We start from the raw sequence: 20,809 nt of genomic DNA, 5'->3' as shown, positions 1-20,809 counted from the left end.
AGGAGTTTTTTGAGAAAATGTGATGTAATTTGTGCATTTGAAAGAATATTTACTCAGCAACACTGGTCGAAACTATTAGCTGCATAGTGAAGTAACTCATCAAACAGGCCCACTTTGACCAAAAAACTGGCCCATGCGAGCATTGTGCGTTTTTGGTTCTGCCATGGGCCTATTGCCCTATAGGCCAGTCCAAGCCTGACTAGCATCGTCTATCCCAGGTTTTTCATTTGAAGGCAGAGTGTCCTGTTGGAAATTCCACACCACTATTTGCTACTAGTGTGTACTGGATCCAGTTGCTAACAGGTGCTGTTTTGTACATTTCCTGAACCACTTTCATGAAGGTTTTAGTGGTGATCTTGTGATTGATTTTTGTCCACCTCTCCCTGAACAGACATCTGCAGACAGTGCCATGAAAGCCACACTCTTTCCCTTGCTGCCCGCTAACGAGGTTGCCCTCACTCCGCTTCACTCATCTTTCCCCCAGCACCCCCATGTGGTAGAGAGGGAGTAGGAAGGTGAGAAAGGCGATGTCCTGGTGGCAGTTTGAGTTCGGTTTTCACTGTGCGCTGAGCTTGGGTGTGAATATCGGATCGATGTGAGTCTCAGTGTGCTGTTGGTGCGAGTTATGTGCTGTTTGTTGTTGCGGTGCGTTGAATTGCGTGCGGTTTGTCATGCGAGAAGGTGGTTGTGTGGATTTTTGTGTGAGTTAAGTATGCAGCAATTTGAGCTTTTGCATTAGTGGTTTATTTGTCTCTTGAAGCTTTGCCGATGCTTGTTTAGTTTGTATATAACACTTAAGGTGGTCACTGTTATATACATTCCCAATTTTGACACTTAAGTAGACTGAGGCAGAGGTAACTAAGGTGATTTGCCCAGGATCACACAATGTTGGTAATGTGGGGAATCTAGATTTCCTATTTCCAAATTGTAATCCTGCTTCCACACCAGTTTGACACAAATGCCCTATCCATCCAAATGAAATCCCATGCTAACATGAATTGTCAAATCAAGCAAACATACAGCGCCCCCCGAATATTTAGTGTGCATTCGTGTGCATTGGGTAGAAGTGGTGGTCATACATTAGATTATTTGACCAGGGGACAGGATGCAGCAAATCTTTCGGAGACCCATCACCCAGGTACCCACCAAACTTCTAACCTATCATTTACTTGACTTTTTCTGTTAAACAACCGCGCGTCCTAAATGAACCTGGCAATATACAATGTTAGGGAAACACGTTACGAGGAAGTAATAAGCATGCTTCACACTATGAGAGGAGAAATGACCACGACAGGGAAGGCACACCTTCGAAAGTCATTGCAGTAAACTAGGCCAGTCAAAACATTAGAACCTCGTCTGTGTCATTCTACAAAGTGAAATGTCAAAAAACAAGTCTGAAGTAGGATCTAAGAAGTGTGTAAACTTAATGAAAGATGCAAAGGCCAGAAGGGTATATCTGGGGCAAGGCGTACGTCTTGGAACCTGTGCTTAGAACCTGGAGTCCGAAACCAAGCGCTATATAAATAGCTCCAGATTCCAATAGATCTGATAACCAACCCCCGGCCAACCTGATAAAGATCCCAGGCGTTAATTGGGAGGTTGCGTGAAGAAAGTAGGAGCCGCTCCGGGCACCCTGTCAGATTAGGCGCCTGGACTCCAAACGAAAAGACAACAAATAAACGCTTCGCTCGCATTGCTTTCGGGGTCCTGTTCATAGCGTGAGGCTCAGGGCAACTCCCCCTCCCCCACCCCGGTCTCCCCACACGGGTCGGCCAGGGGCACCACTCCCACTACAACAACCGAGGAGCGTCTTTGAGTATATCTATGGCTTAGTACAGTCTTCTAAGCGCTTCCAGGAGGCACAATAGTACGTCTGGGGCTTTTGTAAAGCATTCTTTGCTGCTGGTCTGCCTCTTATGTGTAGTTGGTGTGGTGCCCACCCTGTGGAAAGGAAGGCACTGGAGAGGCTTCAGTGGCGGTACTCACTGACAGTGCCTAACGGAGGATGAAAGCGCTATATGCCATGAAAAATTATAGCGCCACTGCTAACATGATCTCAAAGTGCTGTCTTTTTCCCTCCAAATCCGTGTCAGTCCAGTGTCTAAGACTTGGCTGACGCGGTCCCAGACATGCCGGCCTTGCCATTCATACCGCTTTCACCCGGTCCACTATAGAAACGAGACCGTTTTCAGAATGCTTGCTCGATTTACATAAACCTGCGTGGCCGCAAACGTAGAACCGGCTTTTTCCGCACTGCAAGGTGCGCCTCCATCATGTCTTCCAAAAAGAATCGGGCAACGGCGCCAACTGGCTGACCGAGCTTTATAGAAATTCGACAAGGGAGCGCGGGAGAAATCCCACACAGCGGGGAAGGAAGCCAAGGCGAAGCAGAGAAGGTGGAAATGGACCAGTTATCCAAACATGCCCGACCGCAAAAGTGAGTCAGTCGTCTGTAGAATCATGCCAATGGATAAGGACCACTAGACCACCTAGTACCTATAATGCTGCAACACCATACACTCTACTTAGTCTCTGTCCAGTGCTTTAAGTGGGAGCAGGGACGCCGACAGGGCCTTTCAACCTTTTCAAATGAAAGGGGCCTCCCCCCACCTCTGTTGCCAGTCATCACTCAGCAGCCTTGTAACATGGCAATATACTAATTTCTCTACTTTCGTTCTGGGACTTAAAATGGGCACTTTGCGGTGCTTGCATTACAAGCTGTGCTTTCTCTTCCCACTGGATACACAGACTTGTTATCAGTTCATCGCCTTCTAACACTGGATCCTCCACATCAGCCACTTGCTGACAAAGAAGGGTTTAAAGCTCTTCAGTGGGCATTTAGTGTTTACGCTTCCTGCTGGCTTAGCGTCTATTGATAATCAGCTGGTATCAACCTCATCTTTGTCACCCTTGTAACGTATGCACCCCACATGCCTGAGACTGTTTTTGCTCTGTGGGGGGCCAGAACCTGGGATAAAGAAATATAAGGAGAGGTTGAGCGCAGCAAAGGTATGATAGCAGTGCACTCCAGCTCTCCTTTTGTTTCTTAATGAAAGGAGCTTACCCCCAGCAGGCAGCCCTTTCATGCAAGGACCACATGGTTAAAGGGCTGCTTGAGGGGGTGAGCGTATCTGAGGTTAGTGGGAGGGGGCGGAGCCGGCAGATGCTTGGCTCAGGAGCCCTTCTTGGAGACTGCCTGGGTTCTGCCCGACTAGCTCCGGCCCACGTGAAGCCCTGTCTCTCTCGCTCTGTCTTTGCTCTCCTACTATACTTGCTATTCTGTGTTTGACATTTTGTGGTTCTGTTACTGATTTTGCACCCACATACATACATGCATCTAGCCTTCCATGATGATGAATATTGCTTATCAGTGTCAGTGGGAGAGAATGCATGGGGGGATTTGGGGGTGCAGTTGAGTATACTGCACCGGGTGCAAAGGGGGCCCAGCCAAAATGACAACTTTTTTCAAGGAGATTGGGTAAGGCAATGGTCGGTCACTCAAGAGCTGTGATGACGTTTGCCCCGTGGCCGATGACTGCTCTCACAGTCCCTGGCCCTTCTGGTGAAACTAGTCCTATGCTGGACCAATATCATGACACTAATACAAACTGAAAGACCTACCTGCTATGTCCAAGTCGACTTTATAGTTGATGAAATGGGTATGAATTGTCCCCAGAGTATATTCGCCGAGTCGGTTGCCGTAGTTCAGGCCATCCGCGGAGTAAAACGAGGAGGTGATGTAGCCCGTAGCATGGACCCTGGCCTCAATAGCTCCATTTTGGTAGAAAAGGAAATCAAACACATAGTCGTAGTTGCCCAAGGTGGAGATTGTCCGAATGACCAAGACGGTGCTTGGAAGACCTCCATAGTAGTCAGAGTAGTAGTTGGAATAGTGCCGACGCATTGGCAGGGCGGGGTTGTGTTCAAAGATGCAGATGGAGTTTCGGTTCTTGACTGGCATCGCGTCATCAATGAAATAATCGGAGTCCACATAGGTGGCCAAGTAGGGGCAGTCAACACCTCTGACCAACTCAAAGGCAAACCGGCCAATGCCGAAGCTGCTGTCCATGTATCTGGTCATCATACCACCAGGGGCGTTGGAGCCGTACATAGAGATGGCTTCCTGGACACTAACTTCATAGGCAACCCTTTCCCCTCCAAACTTGATGTCAAAGAGACGCATCCCTGAGTTCACGCTGAGGCCAAAGGCAAAGCTCCAAGACTGGAAGAGCACCTGGTTGTTTTGGACACTGTAACGTGCCCCGCTGGGCTCAAACTGTAATGGCACGGCACCCGTGGACGCGGCTCTGGATTTCAAGGACCCCATTTCCTCTCCAGGTGGCAATTTGGTCAGTTGGACCGTTGTGACCTGACCAGCCTTGTAATGCCGCTCCAGCTCCTCCATGCTGTCGTAGTATTGGCCATTGTAGAAGGCCTTGTCCATAGTCCATTGCGACACGTTCAGACTCTGGTGGTTCACCAGTACCTCCAGACCCAAGGGGTGAATGAAGAAGCCACTGCCAGGGGTGTGCCGGCAAATGACAAACCAGGTGCTTCTGTGTCCGGACTCAAAGCCCCTGGGTGCTGTGGTCATGATGGCCACATCCTTGTCACTGGAGACCCCCAAGACTTCCTTGAGGAAGAGTGGCGCTTTGGAGAGTTGCTTCTGCCTGACAAACGCGTAGACCAGCGTATACTCCTTATTGTACACCGGTCTGCGATGGTAAGGGAGGCCGCCGCTGTATTTCTCCAGTGTAACGTCCCTATGGTAGGTTGGTCTGGGGAGCGGACCCAAAAGAAATTCTGTAATGTTTGGTGTTGACTGTCCGCCGAAAAAAATCACAGCGAGGGCCTCTCTCGTTGGCATCTGTCCACCTCTATCCAGGAACCTGAGGGTCTCATCCTTCTTGGGGAGCTGCCGTTCAACGGAGTAGAGGCAGTTCTCAGAGGGGTCTGCTTTGCTGCAGTCCAAGAGGTCCACCCCCAGGCTCTTCTTCAGGTAGTCCATGGCCTGGGAGAGCTCGGCAAGGCTCAGGTCCGAAAACACCAGGCTCTTGTCATCGTGTTTGGCCAAGAGACCACCCTTAGGAGCAGGCCCACAGTCGCTGGGCTTGGACCCAGACAAAAGGACGCACACCAGGGCCAAGACGGTGGCCACGGCGAGGGCCAGGAGTATGAGAACTAACTTCAAATTCATCTTCCCAATGCTCCGGACCGCGCACGAGCCAGAGGCCTTTCCCGTCCTGGGCTGCCTGGCAGAGGAGCTCCGCTAATCGCTGACCGGTGGCCGCCCACTTAAGTTGCGGATAGCTGCAGGAAACACGAACGCCGGGGGGTGGGCGGAGGGCTGGAATTTTGCGGGGCAGAAAAAAGGTTCCTTTGCTTTTTTTTCTCTCTCTCAGAGGCTAACCAGATCGGATGTCTAAGCCTTCACGGTTCTCAGGGAAATGTGCATGCTGCTGCGATGACGCGAGTGGCTGTAAAACTGTGGTTTTGCCTTATCCGAGAATTACCAGATGCGAACGTGTTTAGGAATTTGGAACGATAAGGACCACACGTGTCATCTCGCCGGTCATTGCGCAGAGCCAAAAGGTCAGTTACTCCCCAAATGCCTAATGCCTTCAGCCTCTGCATATAGGCAGCGTCCGTGACCCCCAAAAATTAGCTTCCATAGGTCAGGCCGAGAAAGGTGCCTGCCACTCACTTTGGATGTATTTCTGATTCATACGTGACATATGGGGGCGTTAGTCGAAGTTGGCATCGTATGAGAACCGTGTCATTTTTTAAATATGTTTTTTTTAAAAACGACCTCCACAAGGCATCGAAAGGCGAAGCACGTACATTGTGTAAGAAAGCACGTGTGGCTATGGGCGCGTGCGTTGCGATTTATCTAATTTTAGGGTATTTTGTAACTTTGCCATAATTAAGCTGAGTAATGATAATGATGTGTTATTTATATAGCGCCTTAATCCAAAGCGCTTTACAGAGCACATATTTACATACAATATCACCCAAACGAAATTGGTACTCATTTATCGACCTTGGAAGAATGAAAAGCTGAGTTGGCCTTGCCGGGATTTGAACCTGCGACCTGCAGATCACGCTCAGATCGCAGCAGTGAGCGCTCAACCCGCTGAGTAGGGCTGGCATACCTTGTAATGTACCTCTCGTGTGTACCTGAATGAAACGCGCTGCACTAGGATTTTGTGGGGAAGGAAAATGTCAGCCGTGTAGGCTTGGTATGACTCCGACCTGGCCGTTCTGAAACGCAAGTGCAGAGCGCCCTAGCAGAAGTGGAGGGCTTCGGGCCCATCCTCGGACAAACCGGCCTGCCACCTGCATCAAACGGCAAAACAGACTCTCCGTCTTCTCCAAGAAGAGGGTCCACATTCAAGTCTGTGTCTCTGCGGTCTCTACCAGCATGGCCAAACCTTTTAAAATCTGCAAGGAGCTGGCCAATCCGACTGCAGTCTCTACCTCTCCTGTACCTTCCCAGGCACTCTGTTCGGCCCTGGCTTCTCATTTCACCACTAAAACTCAGGATATCCTTTCCACACTATGCTCCTCTCCTCATCTCTCTCCCTCTACCTCTCTCAGGCCTCCTCTGGCCACCCTTCCCTCTCCTCTCCTTCTCTCTCCTCTCTCTCCTATAACACCTGATGATGCTACTAGACAAGTCAGATCTATGAAAGTTTCATCGAAACAGGTGCTCCCTTGCTCCTCCAGAACCATTAAGGACAACATTGCTTCCCTCGCTCCAGCCTTGGCCGATTTCCCCAATCATTCCTTTGCCACCGGATCTTTCCCCTCTCCTCTCAAGCAATCCCTTGTGCACCCTCTCCTGAAAAAGCCTTCTGCTGATCCTTCCTGCCCGGCCAACAAGCGCCCAATCTCTATCACTCCTTTCCTGGGCAAACTACTTGAGAATCTGGCCATCTCTCAGCTAAACCTCCACACTGAATCTGCTGGGTGTCTCCATGACCATCAGTCTGGCTTCAGATTGGCCAGAGGCACGGAAACTGCTCTCCTGAACTCCCCTGAAGATCTGCTCTCCAACCTAGACTCCAGCTCTCACTCTGTCCTCATGCTCCTTGACCTCTCCTCTACCTTTGGCACAGACCATCACGCCACCCTGATCAGCTGTCTCAGTGTGAACCTTGGCATCAGTGGCCAGGATGTGGCGTGGCTGACCTCCTTCCTCTTGGACCCACCCTCCCAGGTCCAACTTGGGATCTTTCTCTCCACCACCTCTCTCTCCACATGTGGTGTTCCCGCAGGCTCTAACCTCCCACCCTGGCTCTTCAATATCTTTCTTGCCCCCTGGCCCACCTGATCACTACTTTCTCCGCTAACTTTCAGTGTTATGCAGATGACACACACCTCTCTTTCAGGCTATCCGCAGCCTCCTGTCCCTCCTCACTCATTCCTGACTGTCTGTCTGCCATTCAGGGATGGTGTGCCTCTAACAACCTCTGCCTTAATGCCAGTAAGACAGAGATTCTTCTCATTGGCACCCTGGGTTCCCGCTTTTCCTCTGTCAATCTGGCTGCTCCACTTGGGCCCCCTCCACTCACCCTCTGTAAGGCAAAAACCTTGGCATCATTTTCGACTCCACTCTCTCCTTCTCTCCACACATCACGGATCTTGCCAAGAAGGCCCACTTCCAGCTGCACCTCCTCAGATGTATACTACCTTTTCTCATCTTCCCCCAGAAGCTCACCCTCTCCAGAGCTCTGGTTCTCACCAGGCTGGATTAGTGCAACAGCCTCTTTCTCAATCCTCCCAACTCTACTCTTAGCCCTCTGCAACTAATCCAGCACAGGACTGCAAGACTTATCCTTGGCCTCAATCCCAGGGACTGCATCTCTCCAGCTCTGAAATCTCTCCACTGGCTCCTGGTGGCCGCAAGGATCAAGTTCCAGACCCTCTGTATCATCCACAAGGCTTTCTGGGGCTGTGGTCCTCTCTATAGCCAACACTCTCTTTTTAAATACTTTCCTTCTAGAGCCCTCTGCTCAGCTACCTCAAACTCTCTGTGGGTCAGACATTTCTCCAAGCAGAGACTGGCGTGTAGGTCTTGTAAGTGACTTCAATCCAGCAATCCAACTAAGCCAATGCTTAGGATGGGATGCCCAATGGAAGCCCTTATTTATATATTTTTATGTGAAAGTTTGTTAAATCTGGATGATGAACCCTTATATAACGCCCCTCTCTTTGAATCCCCCTGACCTTACTGAGCCAAGAAGTAGGTTTGTTTTGCAAATTAAAAGATTTATTTGAAGAATTAAACAATATATAAATCACACTTTTATGAACAAAATAATATCTGAATATCACACTTATGAATATGGACGGTAATCAACAATGGGTAATATTACAAAATTGACACTCTCTTTAATCACTTAGGAGTATGAATATGAAGGATACTGTAGCAGAGAATACTTTAGGTAATTCAAGGAAATGCAATAATGGGAAAGAATGCAACACAGAAATAAACCTTGATATGATTTCAATCAAAAGATAATATGGTCACCTTTTCCCTGTGACTACTCACTCCCCCCCTATGCAATATGAAGAGATGGAAATGAGGGCACACAGGTTTCAGTAATACAATCAAGAATGCAGTTCAATTCCAGTTCCCCCCAGCAAGCTTAGAGAAAACGGGTATGATTTTAAAACACAGGTCAAAACGCTTTGGAATGTGATTGCAATGGATGGAAAATTATGCTAAAATGATTTTAATTCACTAAAGGATATTCAGAATAAGTGATAGTTACTTTAGATTGGTTCAGGTCAACACTAGCAATGATTCATGAATGATTATCAAATTGGAAACGAAATTCAGCAGTGGAAAACAAGAAGCAGCTATTTTTACAAGTAGTGAAATGGAGCTAAATTGCAATTCGCTGCAATTTTTCCACGTGCGTAAACTGCGATTATGGAAAAAGCTTATGATCATAGCTTTAAAATGACAGTTACATTTCGCTTCTAGGACGTGCGGTTCAAAAGTTACGGATGTTTTTGTGAAGGTAGATTTTCAGAAATAAAGTCAAGATTTCAGAATGACAGATGGCGCTTTACAGATTGGAATCAACAGGATGAATTTAGGATTCTATAATGCAGTTCTGGATAGGTTGAAATGAATGGAAGAGGATTACTTTAAACTAAGAGATTGGTTCTGTACAGTTCTAGACTAGATATTCACTCCTAGTTTTGGAATGGAATGGAAATGGGCCTCGTCGCAATCTGGTCAGGTTTGGACTTCACTCACCACCGGACGGTCTCAGGCACTGTTTCTGCTCACAGCATGGCCTCTGGTCTGGATCTGACGGTTCTGGATACAGCACTGCTCTCCCTGGGTCTGGATTTGGGTTCTAGCACAGGGTCCTTAGCTAGAACAGCAAAACAGCTCAGCCAGGCTGTTGTATTTTGAGATGCCCCTTGGAAGTTTAGGGGTTAGAATCAGGTTGCTATATTCTACAGGCCTGCTGAGAAGAATTCAGCTTTTGGTTCAGGCCACTCTGCTTCAAGGTTCTAGAGTTTGGGTTCTAGAGTTCTGGTCTCTGGATCTATCTGGAGTCTGGAGTCTCCCGGCAGAGTGCTTCACAAGGAATCGGTTGAAGAGTGGAAATAGTGTGTCCCCTATCTGTCCTAAGCAGTCTCTTTTTATGTGTTTTCAAAGTGGGTGTGGAGGCTGATTTTACATGCCCAACCCCCTAAGGATTTGATAGGTTAGAGAATTTCCTGTCGCCTGACTGGAGAAGGGAGTAGTGTGTCATCCTGTGTCATCAGGTGTCATGTTTATGGCTTAAGAAAAGAACACTCCACTTTGCTTTTACTTAGAAAATACATTTTTCATAAAACACATATTTCCCAGATACACAAGTTGTTGAGAATACATGTACACATTACAGATTACTTAAGGTACATTCTTGTCCAACCCTGATCTTCCTAAGAGCTTTAGTTCAGACATAACAACTTATTTGCGATTTTGGTGGGTTTGCCAAGATTGGTTCTGCACCAAATTCTACACAGACATACACACCATCTCTGAGCATATTACTGTACATTTTATTTTTCTAGCATAAACACCGTATCTACAATATTAATAAATCCCGGGGTTTGGTCTCAGAACATCACCCGGCGTCCAGCTTAGTCTTGAATTGTGAGTGAATTTTTCATATTAACCGTCTCAAAGTTTGACATTTTGGTCAGCTTGGTACAATATTTTAGAACCATTTTCCTTAAACATATATTTGGTGCAATGTTAAATCCACATCCCAGTCTGGTCCGCCCCCCAGAGCTGGGTGAGTCAGATGGTCACATGGCCTGTCTCTCCCAGAGCAGTTGTTGTTGACAGTTACACCCAAATTTAGCATATTCTATTCAGTCAAGGAATCTATTGTCTCTTTTTCCTGCCAGCAGGGGAAATCTCCTCCTCTCACAACAGTTCTAATTAACATGTCCATGCAATATCCTCTCCTGTTGGTAGGAAGGCCAGGTGTGAAGAGTTCCCATGGACAGAAGGAAGCTTCTTTTGTCCAGGGGGAGGTGTGGAATCTGTTTGATCCCAGTGTGGGAACACTTTTTAACTCTGCAACCAATGTCTACAAATGGGCTCTTCTTCCAATATAACCTACATTTTTAATACATACATTAAACAATTTTTCCTTCAAGTCATTTCAGAATATACCTTTACATTGTCTCTACCCCTTAGGCTTCTGATAGCCAGTATTTCTTTGGCATAGTTTGGGTTCAGTTGTTCATTTTTACAAAGAATTGTTTTAAAACACTGGCTTCTGGTAGTGGTGAGTACCGGTATTGCTGACATTGTATTGATGTGGATTCTTGCAGTAGAATAATGTGGAACACCCAACAAGAAGGTTGGATCTTTTTGGTGATTTGTGAGCCATGATTTTAGCACATTTTTGACAATCAAGAAATGGATTCCCACACAGCTCTGTGTTGCTTTTGGCATCAGCATTGCTTTTTCCAAGTGGTTTCAGGCTACTGTGTGGGTAGCCCAATGGTGGGTGTTGGCAGTGGTCTCCTGTGCTCACTAATATAGGCAAAAGTGGATGGCAGCCTATCTTTCCGATTTTTACTGCGCATTTGTTTGGATGGTTTTGAGCGAGCAGCATGCTTTCCAGTGGTCATTCTGATGTGTCTGCTGCCAGCAATGCACAGTACTGTTGCAGGGCTCGGATGAGTGGGTTAATACATCCCACAGTCTCTCTTCTCTGCAGGGGTCTCCCTCTGGAATGGCCTCCCTGCCCCTTTTAGACTTGAGCCGGATCACCTGAAGTTCCGGAAGCTGCTCAAGACCTTCCTCTTCTCTTTTTCCTTCTCTCTCCCTCTCCCCTGCTAATCTACCTTTCTGCTCATCCCGACTGGTGGCGTGGCTGCCCTCAGAGTCTCATAGGGTACCACGCTACCCCCCTTGACCAGTCACCCTGCACTGCCTCTGGCCTACCCAGTAATTTCAGTCTGGGACTGCACCCGTATTGTCCTCTGTCGTCCTCACATTAACTCAGAGCCCTGCTGCCCTCACTGCACTTCCCCGGGACCCCTTCACTGCACTTATCATTGAACTTGCACGATCTGAATGTCACAAGGCCTAGTAAGATAGCTTGTCTTGTCACACCTCGGTCTGCCCTCCCTTGTCTTGTGGCACCTAAAAACACTGTGAAAAGGTGCGTTTTAAATATCAAATCATATATAATTGCAAGCAACACGACAACACAACAAGCAAATCAGAAAACCAAAACTCAAGGTGTTCTTTTGGGCACCTGGTGGTCCAGGCGATTGATGACTGCCACCAGCCAGCTGGTCTTTTCATAGCTCTTCTTAGCAGCCGACAACAGGTTTCCACTGTCCCTGAGCTCTGTTAGGCAAGTCCCATTTTGTGTCTGTAAGGTGGACCTTTTGCCCCTCCATCTTTTACCATTCCTCCCATTTCTGGCTTGCACCCCTTATATGTCCTACTGGCCATATCTCCTCTGACCCGTACCGCCACCCCCGAGTGGGTCCCCGGCCACTCGAATTCTCCCCAAAAGTACCCTTATACACCCTCCCTCTCCCAAAGCTGCAAAAATGCTGTTTGTAACTTTTTTTGCCACTTCCTGTCTCCTCCTCTGGTCTTCCAATGCTGCCCATACCTTCTCTGGTGTAGTTGTCAACACTGGATCTGCAACCAGCCTTAATTGCCTGAAAATATCCCACTGTGAATAAGACAGGGCGTCATCAAACTTGTTTTCCTCACCAGCGATATGACTGAAGGCAGTTATTGTTATTGCCCTCAACATTTCTGACACCAGCAGACAAGATGCTGCACCTTTGTGGAGTGCCTGCACCACTGCCATGTTATCTGCAGATATTGCCACCTCTTTGTTACATAGCTTTTCGCGCCATGCACAGAGCACCACCCATATCGGGAAAACGTCCAGCAGCGTAATGTTTTTTGCCCAGCCATCGTTGGTGCGTCAGTGAATAATCCCCTTTGTTCTCTTGGTCGATAGGTGTGTGCCAGATAACCGTGCCCTTACATTTTCACAGAAATTCTTGCCATATTGCCAGGTATTTTTTAATACTAGCTTCCAGTCTTACCCTGTGGTTTTGATGCATGGTCCCTCTGGTCTTCAGTCCAATGCTCCTTTGGAACCCTTGCCCTTGCAGAATGACCCTTCCTGCAAAATGTAGCTTCCCTGGCAGTAACTGGAGCTCTATTTCAAGTATGGGAACACCAGGAATAAACCCCTCCCCGCCCCGGTCAGCCCTGCTTAAAGCATAAACAATATATAAAATAAAGACCGGGTGCTGGAGTTCACTACTACAGGTGACCACACCAAGGAAAGAGAGAGTTGTTCAGAGAGAAAAACAAAACTATTCAATTTGCTTTCTTTGGTTACAGAAAGTCATTTGATCATTTATTAATCTTCAAAAAATACAACACTAATCACAATTAAAACTACAATTCATTTTTCAAGATAACACTAGAGGTTAATGCCTTAATAAACTAAAGCTTACTACATAAACATAATCAACAATTAATTTAAACATTAACACACAGACAAAATACAAAAAACATACATTTTCACACTAGAATTATTAATTCATAAAAGACAGCTCACTTAATGTCAAGCTAGAAAAAGTGCTAAAGTGACGATCTTTTCCAGCTTGTCTAGCCTTCAAAATAAGACTAATCGCTACCCAACATGTTTTTTTCCTATCAAGATGTTCAATAGAATTATAGGAACTGCTTCAGGATAATTCTGTTTAGATTCGGTGTCGTCGTAATGAAAACAGCCTCTAAAGAATTGTTAACTCCTACGATATGAAAAGGGATGAATCCTTAACGCCACCAAAAAGCTGCAAAAAGGGAAGACATACCTAAACATCTAAACAGTAAAAATACAAACAGCCCACGTTGTAGAACTAAATAAAGTGGAAAGCCATAGAAACGAACCAGAAGCCACATACAAGGGCTGTGGAGGAAAAACGGCATGAACTACAGATTATCATGAACCTTACGGAATCCGAATGCATGAAAAATTGGTATGCACAACAATAGATGAAGACAGGATATGTGGAAGGAAACCTAAAACGTCCACCACAGAAATCCTGAGACGTTCTCCTGAATCCATTACGTGGAAAACAAGACGAGAATGAAAATATTGTCTTTTTATGTTTGCATTTGAATATGATGAATTCATGTCATTAAATATGTCCTGAAGAAAGCGGTAAGACACTTAAACCCACTGAAACCAGTCGACAAGATTAAGGTTTAAGAGTGAAGACCTGAACCCTGAGACACACAATATATTTTCTGTGAGCTCGGTTAAGGAAGATATTTTTTTAACCACAGTATACAACCAAAAGAAAAAATGAGTTGTCTTTTAAAAAAAACTTGACATAATCAAGTATTTGATAACCCTAAGACACACATATTGGAAGCAATATTATTAAAATTGAAAATCGACTCCCAAACAGTGTGCACATACTTTTAGTCTATAGTAAAAGCAGTGAGAGAGGATAGGGTGAGGATAGGCATTACAACAGCACACTCTAGGGATATCAAGAGCACAGTGAGGGATAGAAAGTATCTCTTTGTAGGGACCTGTATTTAGATGTAGGGACTCAGACAGTAGGAATAACTTTTTAATAACGTGGTTCTGTCTACATTGTGTTATAAAAAATAACTCCTTTTTTGGCCTGTGGTATCCTAATGTATATTCTTTACGTAGGTGGTCTGAAGGAGTTTCATTTCCCTCATAGCTCAATTCTGGAGCTCACCAGCTGTACCTTTCTCCTTTTTTAAGCTCCTTATGGTGTTGTCTAGATCGGTAAACTTTTCTATGGGGATACAAATGACCCCCTCTTTGGAATCTATTTCTATTCCTAGGAACAGTATTGTCTGGGTGGGCCCCATTGTTTTTTATCCCTTGCAAGTGGGATGCCCCATTTCTCTGTTACTTTTATGAAACCTTCCAGTGTTTCTCTGCATAAGTTACACTCCTGTGGCCCTACAAACAAGAAATCATCCAAGTAGTGGGCCACCTGTGCCTCTGGAAGGATTCTGTTGAGTGCTCATTGCAGGAGGGAGCTCACTTTTTCACAATAAGAACAGGAGACTCCACACCCCATTGGAAGGCATTTGTCTAAAATAATATTTCCCCCCCGAACTGAAAACATAGCCATGGATGCGATGCCTCTTGCACCAGTAGCAGCCTAAAGGCCGCCTGAACATCTGCTTTAGGCAACCAGGTCCCTTTCTGCTGCTTTCTAACCACTTCCACTGCTTCTTGAAAGTCGGTGTAGGCTACCATTGGCTCTAGGCTTGAAATGCCGCTGTTTACAGACCTGCCCACTGGGTATGAAAGGTGTCGTATTAACCTATATTCCGCCTCTTCCTTCTTGGGTACTAGTCCAAGGAGGAAGCACATACATTTGTGAAATGGGATCCTATCGAACGGGCCACCTATCCTGCCCAAATCAATTTCCTTTTGTATTTTTTTCTGTACCAGGTCAGGGTTATCTGTTTCTGATTTTCAAATTTTGGGGAATTTCTTGTGACCCTTGCCCTTTAAATGGGATGGTAAAACCCTGCGCGAACCACTTCTTAATTACCCTGCCTATTTCTCTTTCTGGAGAGATGTGTTACCATTTGTCCGTTGCTCCTATTCTTATCGGCGACCTACCCCGTGTGAATGGCCCTTTATGGGCGCTTAAGACTCAAATTGCTTGGGGTCGGCTGCAGTAACCATCTTGGTGCACTTACTGCTGCCGCTGTGCTCTGCGCAACACCTGCTGCACTGGTGCCTAAATTTGCATTCCCTTCCCCAGCTGCATGTACGTGCCCTTATCTAACTTCCATCATATTGCGGGAGGCCCCTGGGGCGACCCTGCCCCTCCCCCACCCCCTTATGCAGTGGGAGGCATGTTGTGCTGTAACTCCTCTCTCCATCAAATTCCCTCCTCCAGAATGACTGGCCACTGGCTGCCTGGAAGCTGTTATGATATGCTGGGTCCCCGCTTTGCCAGTACCCTTTTCCTGCTTGGACGCTTGTGTACTGGGCTGTGGGCTACCCGGCTTTGGTTTTCAGTATATTGCATATGTATATGTTGGCGTTCTCTTCCCCCCCTAAAAATGGGTATCTATCCATCTGCATTCAAAACTCCCTATCATACTCTAGCCATGCATCACTGCCAAAAGTTTTATAAACTTTTAATACCCTCTCTCATAGGCTGCTAGCACTGCCCCCTCCTGCGGGTATTTTTCCATCCTTATGGAGGCCAAAATGTGAAATGCTGACAGCCAATTATCAAAGGTCTGTTCAATTGAGGCTCTCTTAGTTGCCCCTTTCTCGTCGTCCCCCTCTTCCTCCTCCTCCTCCTCCTCCTCTTCCTCCTCCTCCTCCTCCTCCTCCTCCTCCTACTCCTCCTCGTTCTCCTTTCTGCACACATCAAAACCCCTTCTCTGGAACTCCAGCAAAGGAAACATTTCTATACATTTCTTGCGCCAACTCTCCCTTTTAAGAGCCTTGTGTTAAATGCACCCCCACTATCGCTTTCCACCTCTGCTGGTGTTGACTTCCTCCCATTCATGGTGGCCTTCCTATTTACCCAGGCCCTTAAATGTCTCCTTTCATCATCCCCGCTAGACTCGCTGTCGTCTTCCCCACAAACATCTGTGGTGAATGAGTTAGACCTCACGTCTCTCATGCATGTACCAGCTTCCCCTCTCTTTCTGCTCCTGCAGCACTTCCTTGGCATTTTGCCCAAGCCAGTCCTGTAACGATTTCAAAATATATTTTGTATCCCCTTTTTATTTGTTTCAGTACCTGTCTGCTTCTCCTTCTGCTCTTCTTACGTGGTCCCTCTTTCGCAGCCTTCTCTGATGTCGGGGCGCCATTTGCTCCCCCTTTTCTCTCCTGACCTCTGGGGAGGGCCTCTTTTTCTGCTTCGTGGGATTCCCTTTGCCACTCTTATCTAACAACAGGGGCGACATCTCCCTGCTGTGGTCTGATCTTTGCCGGAGCGTCTCAGTCACCATCATGTTTTTACTTTGGCTTTGCCTAAGTCTTGCTCTGCTTGGGGCAGCGGGAGGAAGTGTGCCTGCGCCGGGCTCTGTTGCTAGGTAACGCATTGCAAACCTCAGTTGCTGCATGAAATGAGCTGCTCCGTGATGCGGCTAACACTGTCCGGTGTCGCGCTCTCAATTTTACGCCGAGTGTGTGCTCTGCCAAAGGCAAACTTGTAGCAACAATTGCAGGTTTTTCTTTGCTGCGGCCTCGTTCTGCCACTTCCTTCCTTGCTCTTCTTGCTCGCTTATCCGTGCTGGATGTGCTTGTGTTGTAAATTGCCGACCTGACTTCTTATTTCTCTCTGCCAGAGATATTCTGGCAGTGTGTTTTCTGGATGCCAAGGCTTTCGCCTTATTACACCAATGTAGCAGGTGGAAAATTAGGAATACATCTTGGTCTGCGTTACATCGCTACGCAGTGGGAACGCAGTAGTTCACAAGTTCAATACTGCTATTGGTCGTAGGTATTGATCAAATGGGTTTATGGTGATACCAGCAAGATTCCTGATCAGGGGATTTTCTGTATGATTCAAATCTTCCTAGAATTTTGTGTTCAGTTTTAGTAGATGTTTGTCTAGCATTACCATACCCAGGTTGCGATGGAGATCTACTGTCCTTGTCCAGGGGGGAGCACCCGCTGCAATTCGTAGTGTCTTGTTTTGGACCCTTTGGAGAATGTTGCGATGTTGCTCGTAGCAGCCACTCCAGTCTGGTGAGGCGTAGGTCAAGGTGGGCCTGATTATAGCTTGGATTACTTTTTTCTTGCTCTGTATCGGCATAGATCTACTCTTCAAAAGTGGGTATAGGGCCACTAGTTTGCCACTTGCTTTTTGCTGGGTTCTTTCGATGTGGTTTTTCCAGTTGTGTTGCTAGAGCCGATCCTTTTAATGGGAACCAGTTTGTTCCTGGTGTCGAGGTCTCCAGCTGACGCCCTGTCGGCATTTCTCACCTAATGTCGATGCCTTCATTCGTTCGGCTTGGCTTGGGTCTCTGCCCCCGTTCGACCTGCTCTTTGCTTCTTTCTCTCGCTGTGTGCGAGGCTGCCTCCTTTGCTGAGGTGCAGGCGCCAACCTGTGCCCCCACCCATCGGTGAACGGCGCAGACCCCTGCGCTTACTACCCCGTGCCCTCCACCTTTCTGACCGGTTGCTCCGCGGGGCGCGGGTCCGTGGCCTTGTTGTTGAGACATAAAGAAATATCTGGAAAAGCACTGTTAAATTTGGTGTGGTGTCCCCCCAACGAAATGAAACATATAATTTTTAAACTGAAACGGAAAAAAAAGAATTCATGTGTATGTCTTACTTGCTTGCGCATTCATTAATTCATTCATTATTTGTATTACTGTTGCTTCTACAGTGCTTCCGCGCTCCCCATGGCAAGCGTGTCACTATACGGCGCAAAAGAAGGCACATGATAAAATAACATAAAACATATTAGGAAGAAGCATCCTGGGAAACAATACATATAGATGCCAGAAAATTACAGTAACAAAATTAAAATCATTTTTTAAAAAAAGTAGGAAAGCAATGTGTGGTGAGGGAGGAAAGATACATAGATAGAAAGACTAGGTGAAAAAGATTGGGGGCGCACTTGATGTCGGGTGGACAGGGGTTTCATAGCTGAGGCAGGACCACATATAGCAGTGGTCTGAAACATTTTGCGCTTTAGCGGATTTGAAGTAGAGCTCCTATCAGCCCCAACATGTATAGTCAACGGCGAGGGATCATGGGAGTTTTAGTCCAAAACATCTGGCATCCAGGTGTGCCAATTTTGGGCCATTTCTGCACAAACGGACAGCCCTTTGTCAGGGATAGCTATTAATGAAGAAGACTCCCGAAGGACAGGGCCTTGTGTTAGGCAGAAACCTGTGCAGTTCCCTTAGGGACCACTGCAAAAAGTTTAAGACTACAGGTGTTGGCAGTAAACCCAATTGGTAGCAGTCTGCACCACCCAGATTTACCCGGTAGCTGTGTCTGAGCAGTCAGACTTCTCTCAAGAAGAGTTAGACAGTATATAGAGTATACAAGATAGGTACCAAAATACAGTAGCACAAGCAAACACTGACCAGAGCTTGGGTATAAAAGTATATAATTATTTATTTAAAAACACACTTGTAAAAATACACTGGCACTAATATGTCAAGCAAGTTCAAACACAGTCACTAGAAATATAGACACCTACCTGATTAATTATTCAACAAGTCTTAGGAAAATAACACCACTTATTATCAATACAGAGGTGAGCGCTTAACCAAGATGGCACTCCAATAATTATTTAAAAAGGGAGGGAAAAAGCAGAATTTGGAAAGCACACAATACCAACACTTTTAAAAGAACCACAGCAAATCAAGAAAGGCAGAGTCTACTGTAGAGAAAGAAAGTTCATAGGCCAGGCCCACTCTTGGAGAGAGCAAGGCGGAATGTGCCCAAGATCACACAGTTGAAGTACACTTTAAAAGTCTTTGCAGATAGTTCAAAAAGGAGTTGGATCAGTTCAGAAAAGTTAGTTGACAGGTCCCAGGTCACCCCGGATAGAGATTCAAGGATTTACGGGATACCTTGAACAGTCTGTTACAAGGGAGACCAGGCGGGACACAATACCTGAAATGGTGAGAAAGCTCCAGCAGGGGCAGTTGTTCCTGGCAGCGGGTGCAAGTCGGTGCTTCGTCCAGGGGAAGAGAAGATCTCGACGTGGAGGAAAACTGGAGGTCGTTGCACTGCCAGGGAAGAAACCAGCCGCAGAGTTTCCCGGTTAAAAGGTACTACCCTTTTATTCGCGGTAGTGGTGAAGCGTGGCTATCCGGCCGCCGGGGTGCTTGGCACGGGCGATTCAACCACGAGACAATCCAGGAAGGCGAAAAGAGGGCGAACTGGTTAACCCCACCAGTTCAAAGGAAGACGACTCTCCAGGAAGAAGATCTTCTCTGTCGTTGGGAAGTGGCGAGTCGGTTCAGCAGGGCTCCACCGGTGGTGTCGTTGTTGCAGGTCGGCTCAGCTTCTCCCTCTTCGGATTCTTTAGGTCCTGTGGCGACTTCTGAAGTTCCAGTCCCCAAAGCCCTGCTTTTATGCAGAAAACCCCCATTCATCAGTCCTAGCTGTCACTCAAACAATGCTAAGTGGTGAGCCGGGTGGCTCACCACTGGGCCAATCACACAAGAGTGTGACTTGAGTTGATGAGGCAACTCAGTCCAGGGTCCTTATTCCCCCTCCCACCATCCTGTAGACCCAGACAGAGTGCCACCACTTTTGGAGGCTTCTGTGCAGAAGCCCGCCAAAAGTGGAACAAAGGGCTCGACTTGGGTTGGAGTTACAGAGGAGAACACAAACGCCATTTTAAAACCGAGTCCTGGCAAAAAGACCCAACCAGGGAATAAATATTAAATAAATAACCCGGTGGTATCTTTAACATTGCACCAAAAAAGTGGTGAGTTTAAAATGAATGGGGAAATCCTATAGGAAATATTCCGGTGGAATATTTCGCGTGGTAACCAGTGCCAGCAGCCAGAAACTCGACGAGGGGGGACTGCACCGTGCCCCCTCGAAAAACAGGCCCAGGGGCAATCTAATTATCCCTACCAGTACTTCCACAATATGATGGTTTGTACTGGTTCTGTTCACAATTTAAGACTAGTAAAGTCAATTGTCACTTTACATGCCCTGGCAGCCAGTAGTCATTCCCAGGGTATGGAGTCTATGTTTGGGGGTCACTATGACACCCCTGTGTTACTGCACTGAGGGTGCTGTGTAACACACTTACCAAAAACACATGAAACCCTATGGAGTAAAAGACCCCATAGCCCATAAAACACATTGCAAAGTCAAAGGACATTCTCAAATCATGCCTAAGAGTGGGAGAAAAAGAGTCTAACTTTTAGCAGGAGAAAAAAATAAACCCCAAACATCCATCAAAAGCTGCTGGGGGATTCACTAGGTTTGGGAAATTAGCCTTAAAGGATAGTTCCGGGACTTTTTTTTTATTGTCCCTACGGGTCGGCCATGTGTTTGTAAGCATAAATCGGTAGATCGTAGGAAACTTTCCTATGGACCTTACCCGACTTTTCGCCCATTATCGCACTCGAAATCAGCCTCCATTTTGTGATAATCCTATCATTCCGCCGCATCGACCTGGCTCACCTGCCTTTGCGGCACTAAATCAAATCCCCCGCCCCTGAAACAGACTTTATGAAAACATTCATATTCCCCGCCTCTATCCGTGACGTGACTGAGCT

General features: G+C 46.8%; 1 protein-coding gene across 2 annotated transcripts in view; it reads right to left on the bottom strand.

Moving 5' to 3' along the window:
- LOC138521388 (amine oxidase [copper-containing] 3-like) overlaps positions 1 to 20,809 on the bottom strand; it is a 141,934-nt gene that overhangs the window by 71,902 nt on the left and 49,223 nt on the right. The window contains exon 1 of one of the 2 annotated variants that reach the window (XM_069634177.1): positions 3,622 to 5,417. The exons of the other annotated variant lie outside the window; for it this stretch is intronic. Coding sequence (XP_069490278.1) covers positions 3,622 to 5,197 — 1,576 coding nt within the window. The 5' untranslated portion in view covers positions 5,198 to 5,417. Of the gene's footprint in view, positions 1 to 3,621; positions 5,418 to 20,809 lie in introns of those variants that run through there. 2 annotated transcript variants of the gene reach the window in all.

Source organism: Ambystoma mexicanum, chromosome 13 (assembly GCF_040938575.1).
Source record: "Ambystoma mexicanum isolate Mex_15411 chromosome 13, UKY_AmexF1_1, whole genome shotgun sequence".
NCBI classification, from domain to species: domain Eukaryota; kingdom Metazoa; phylum Chordata; class Amphibia; order Caudata; family Ambystomatidae; genus Ambystoma; species Ambystoma mexicanum.
The sequence above is the reverse complement of the archived record's forward strand: the minus strand, read 5'-3'. Positions and strand labels throughout refer to the sequence as shown.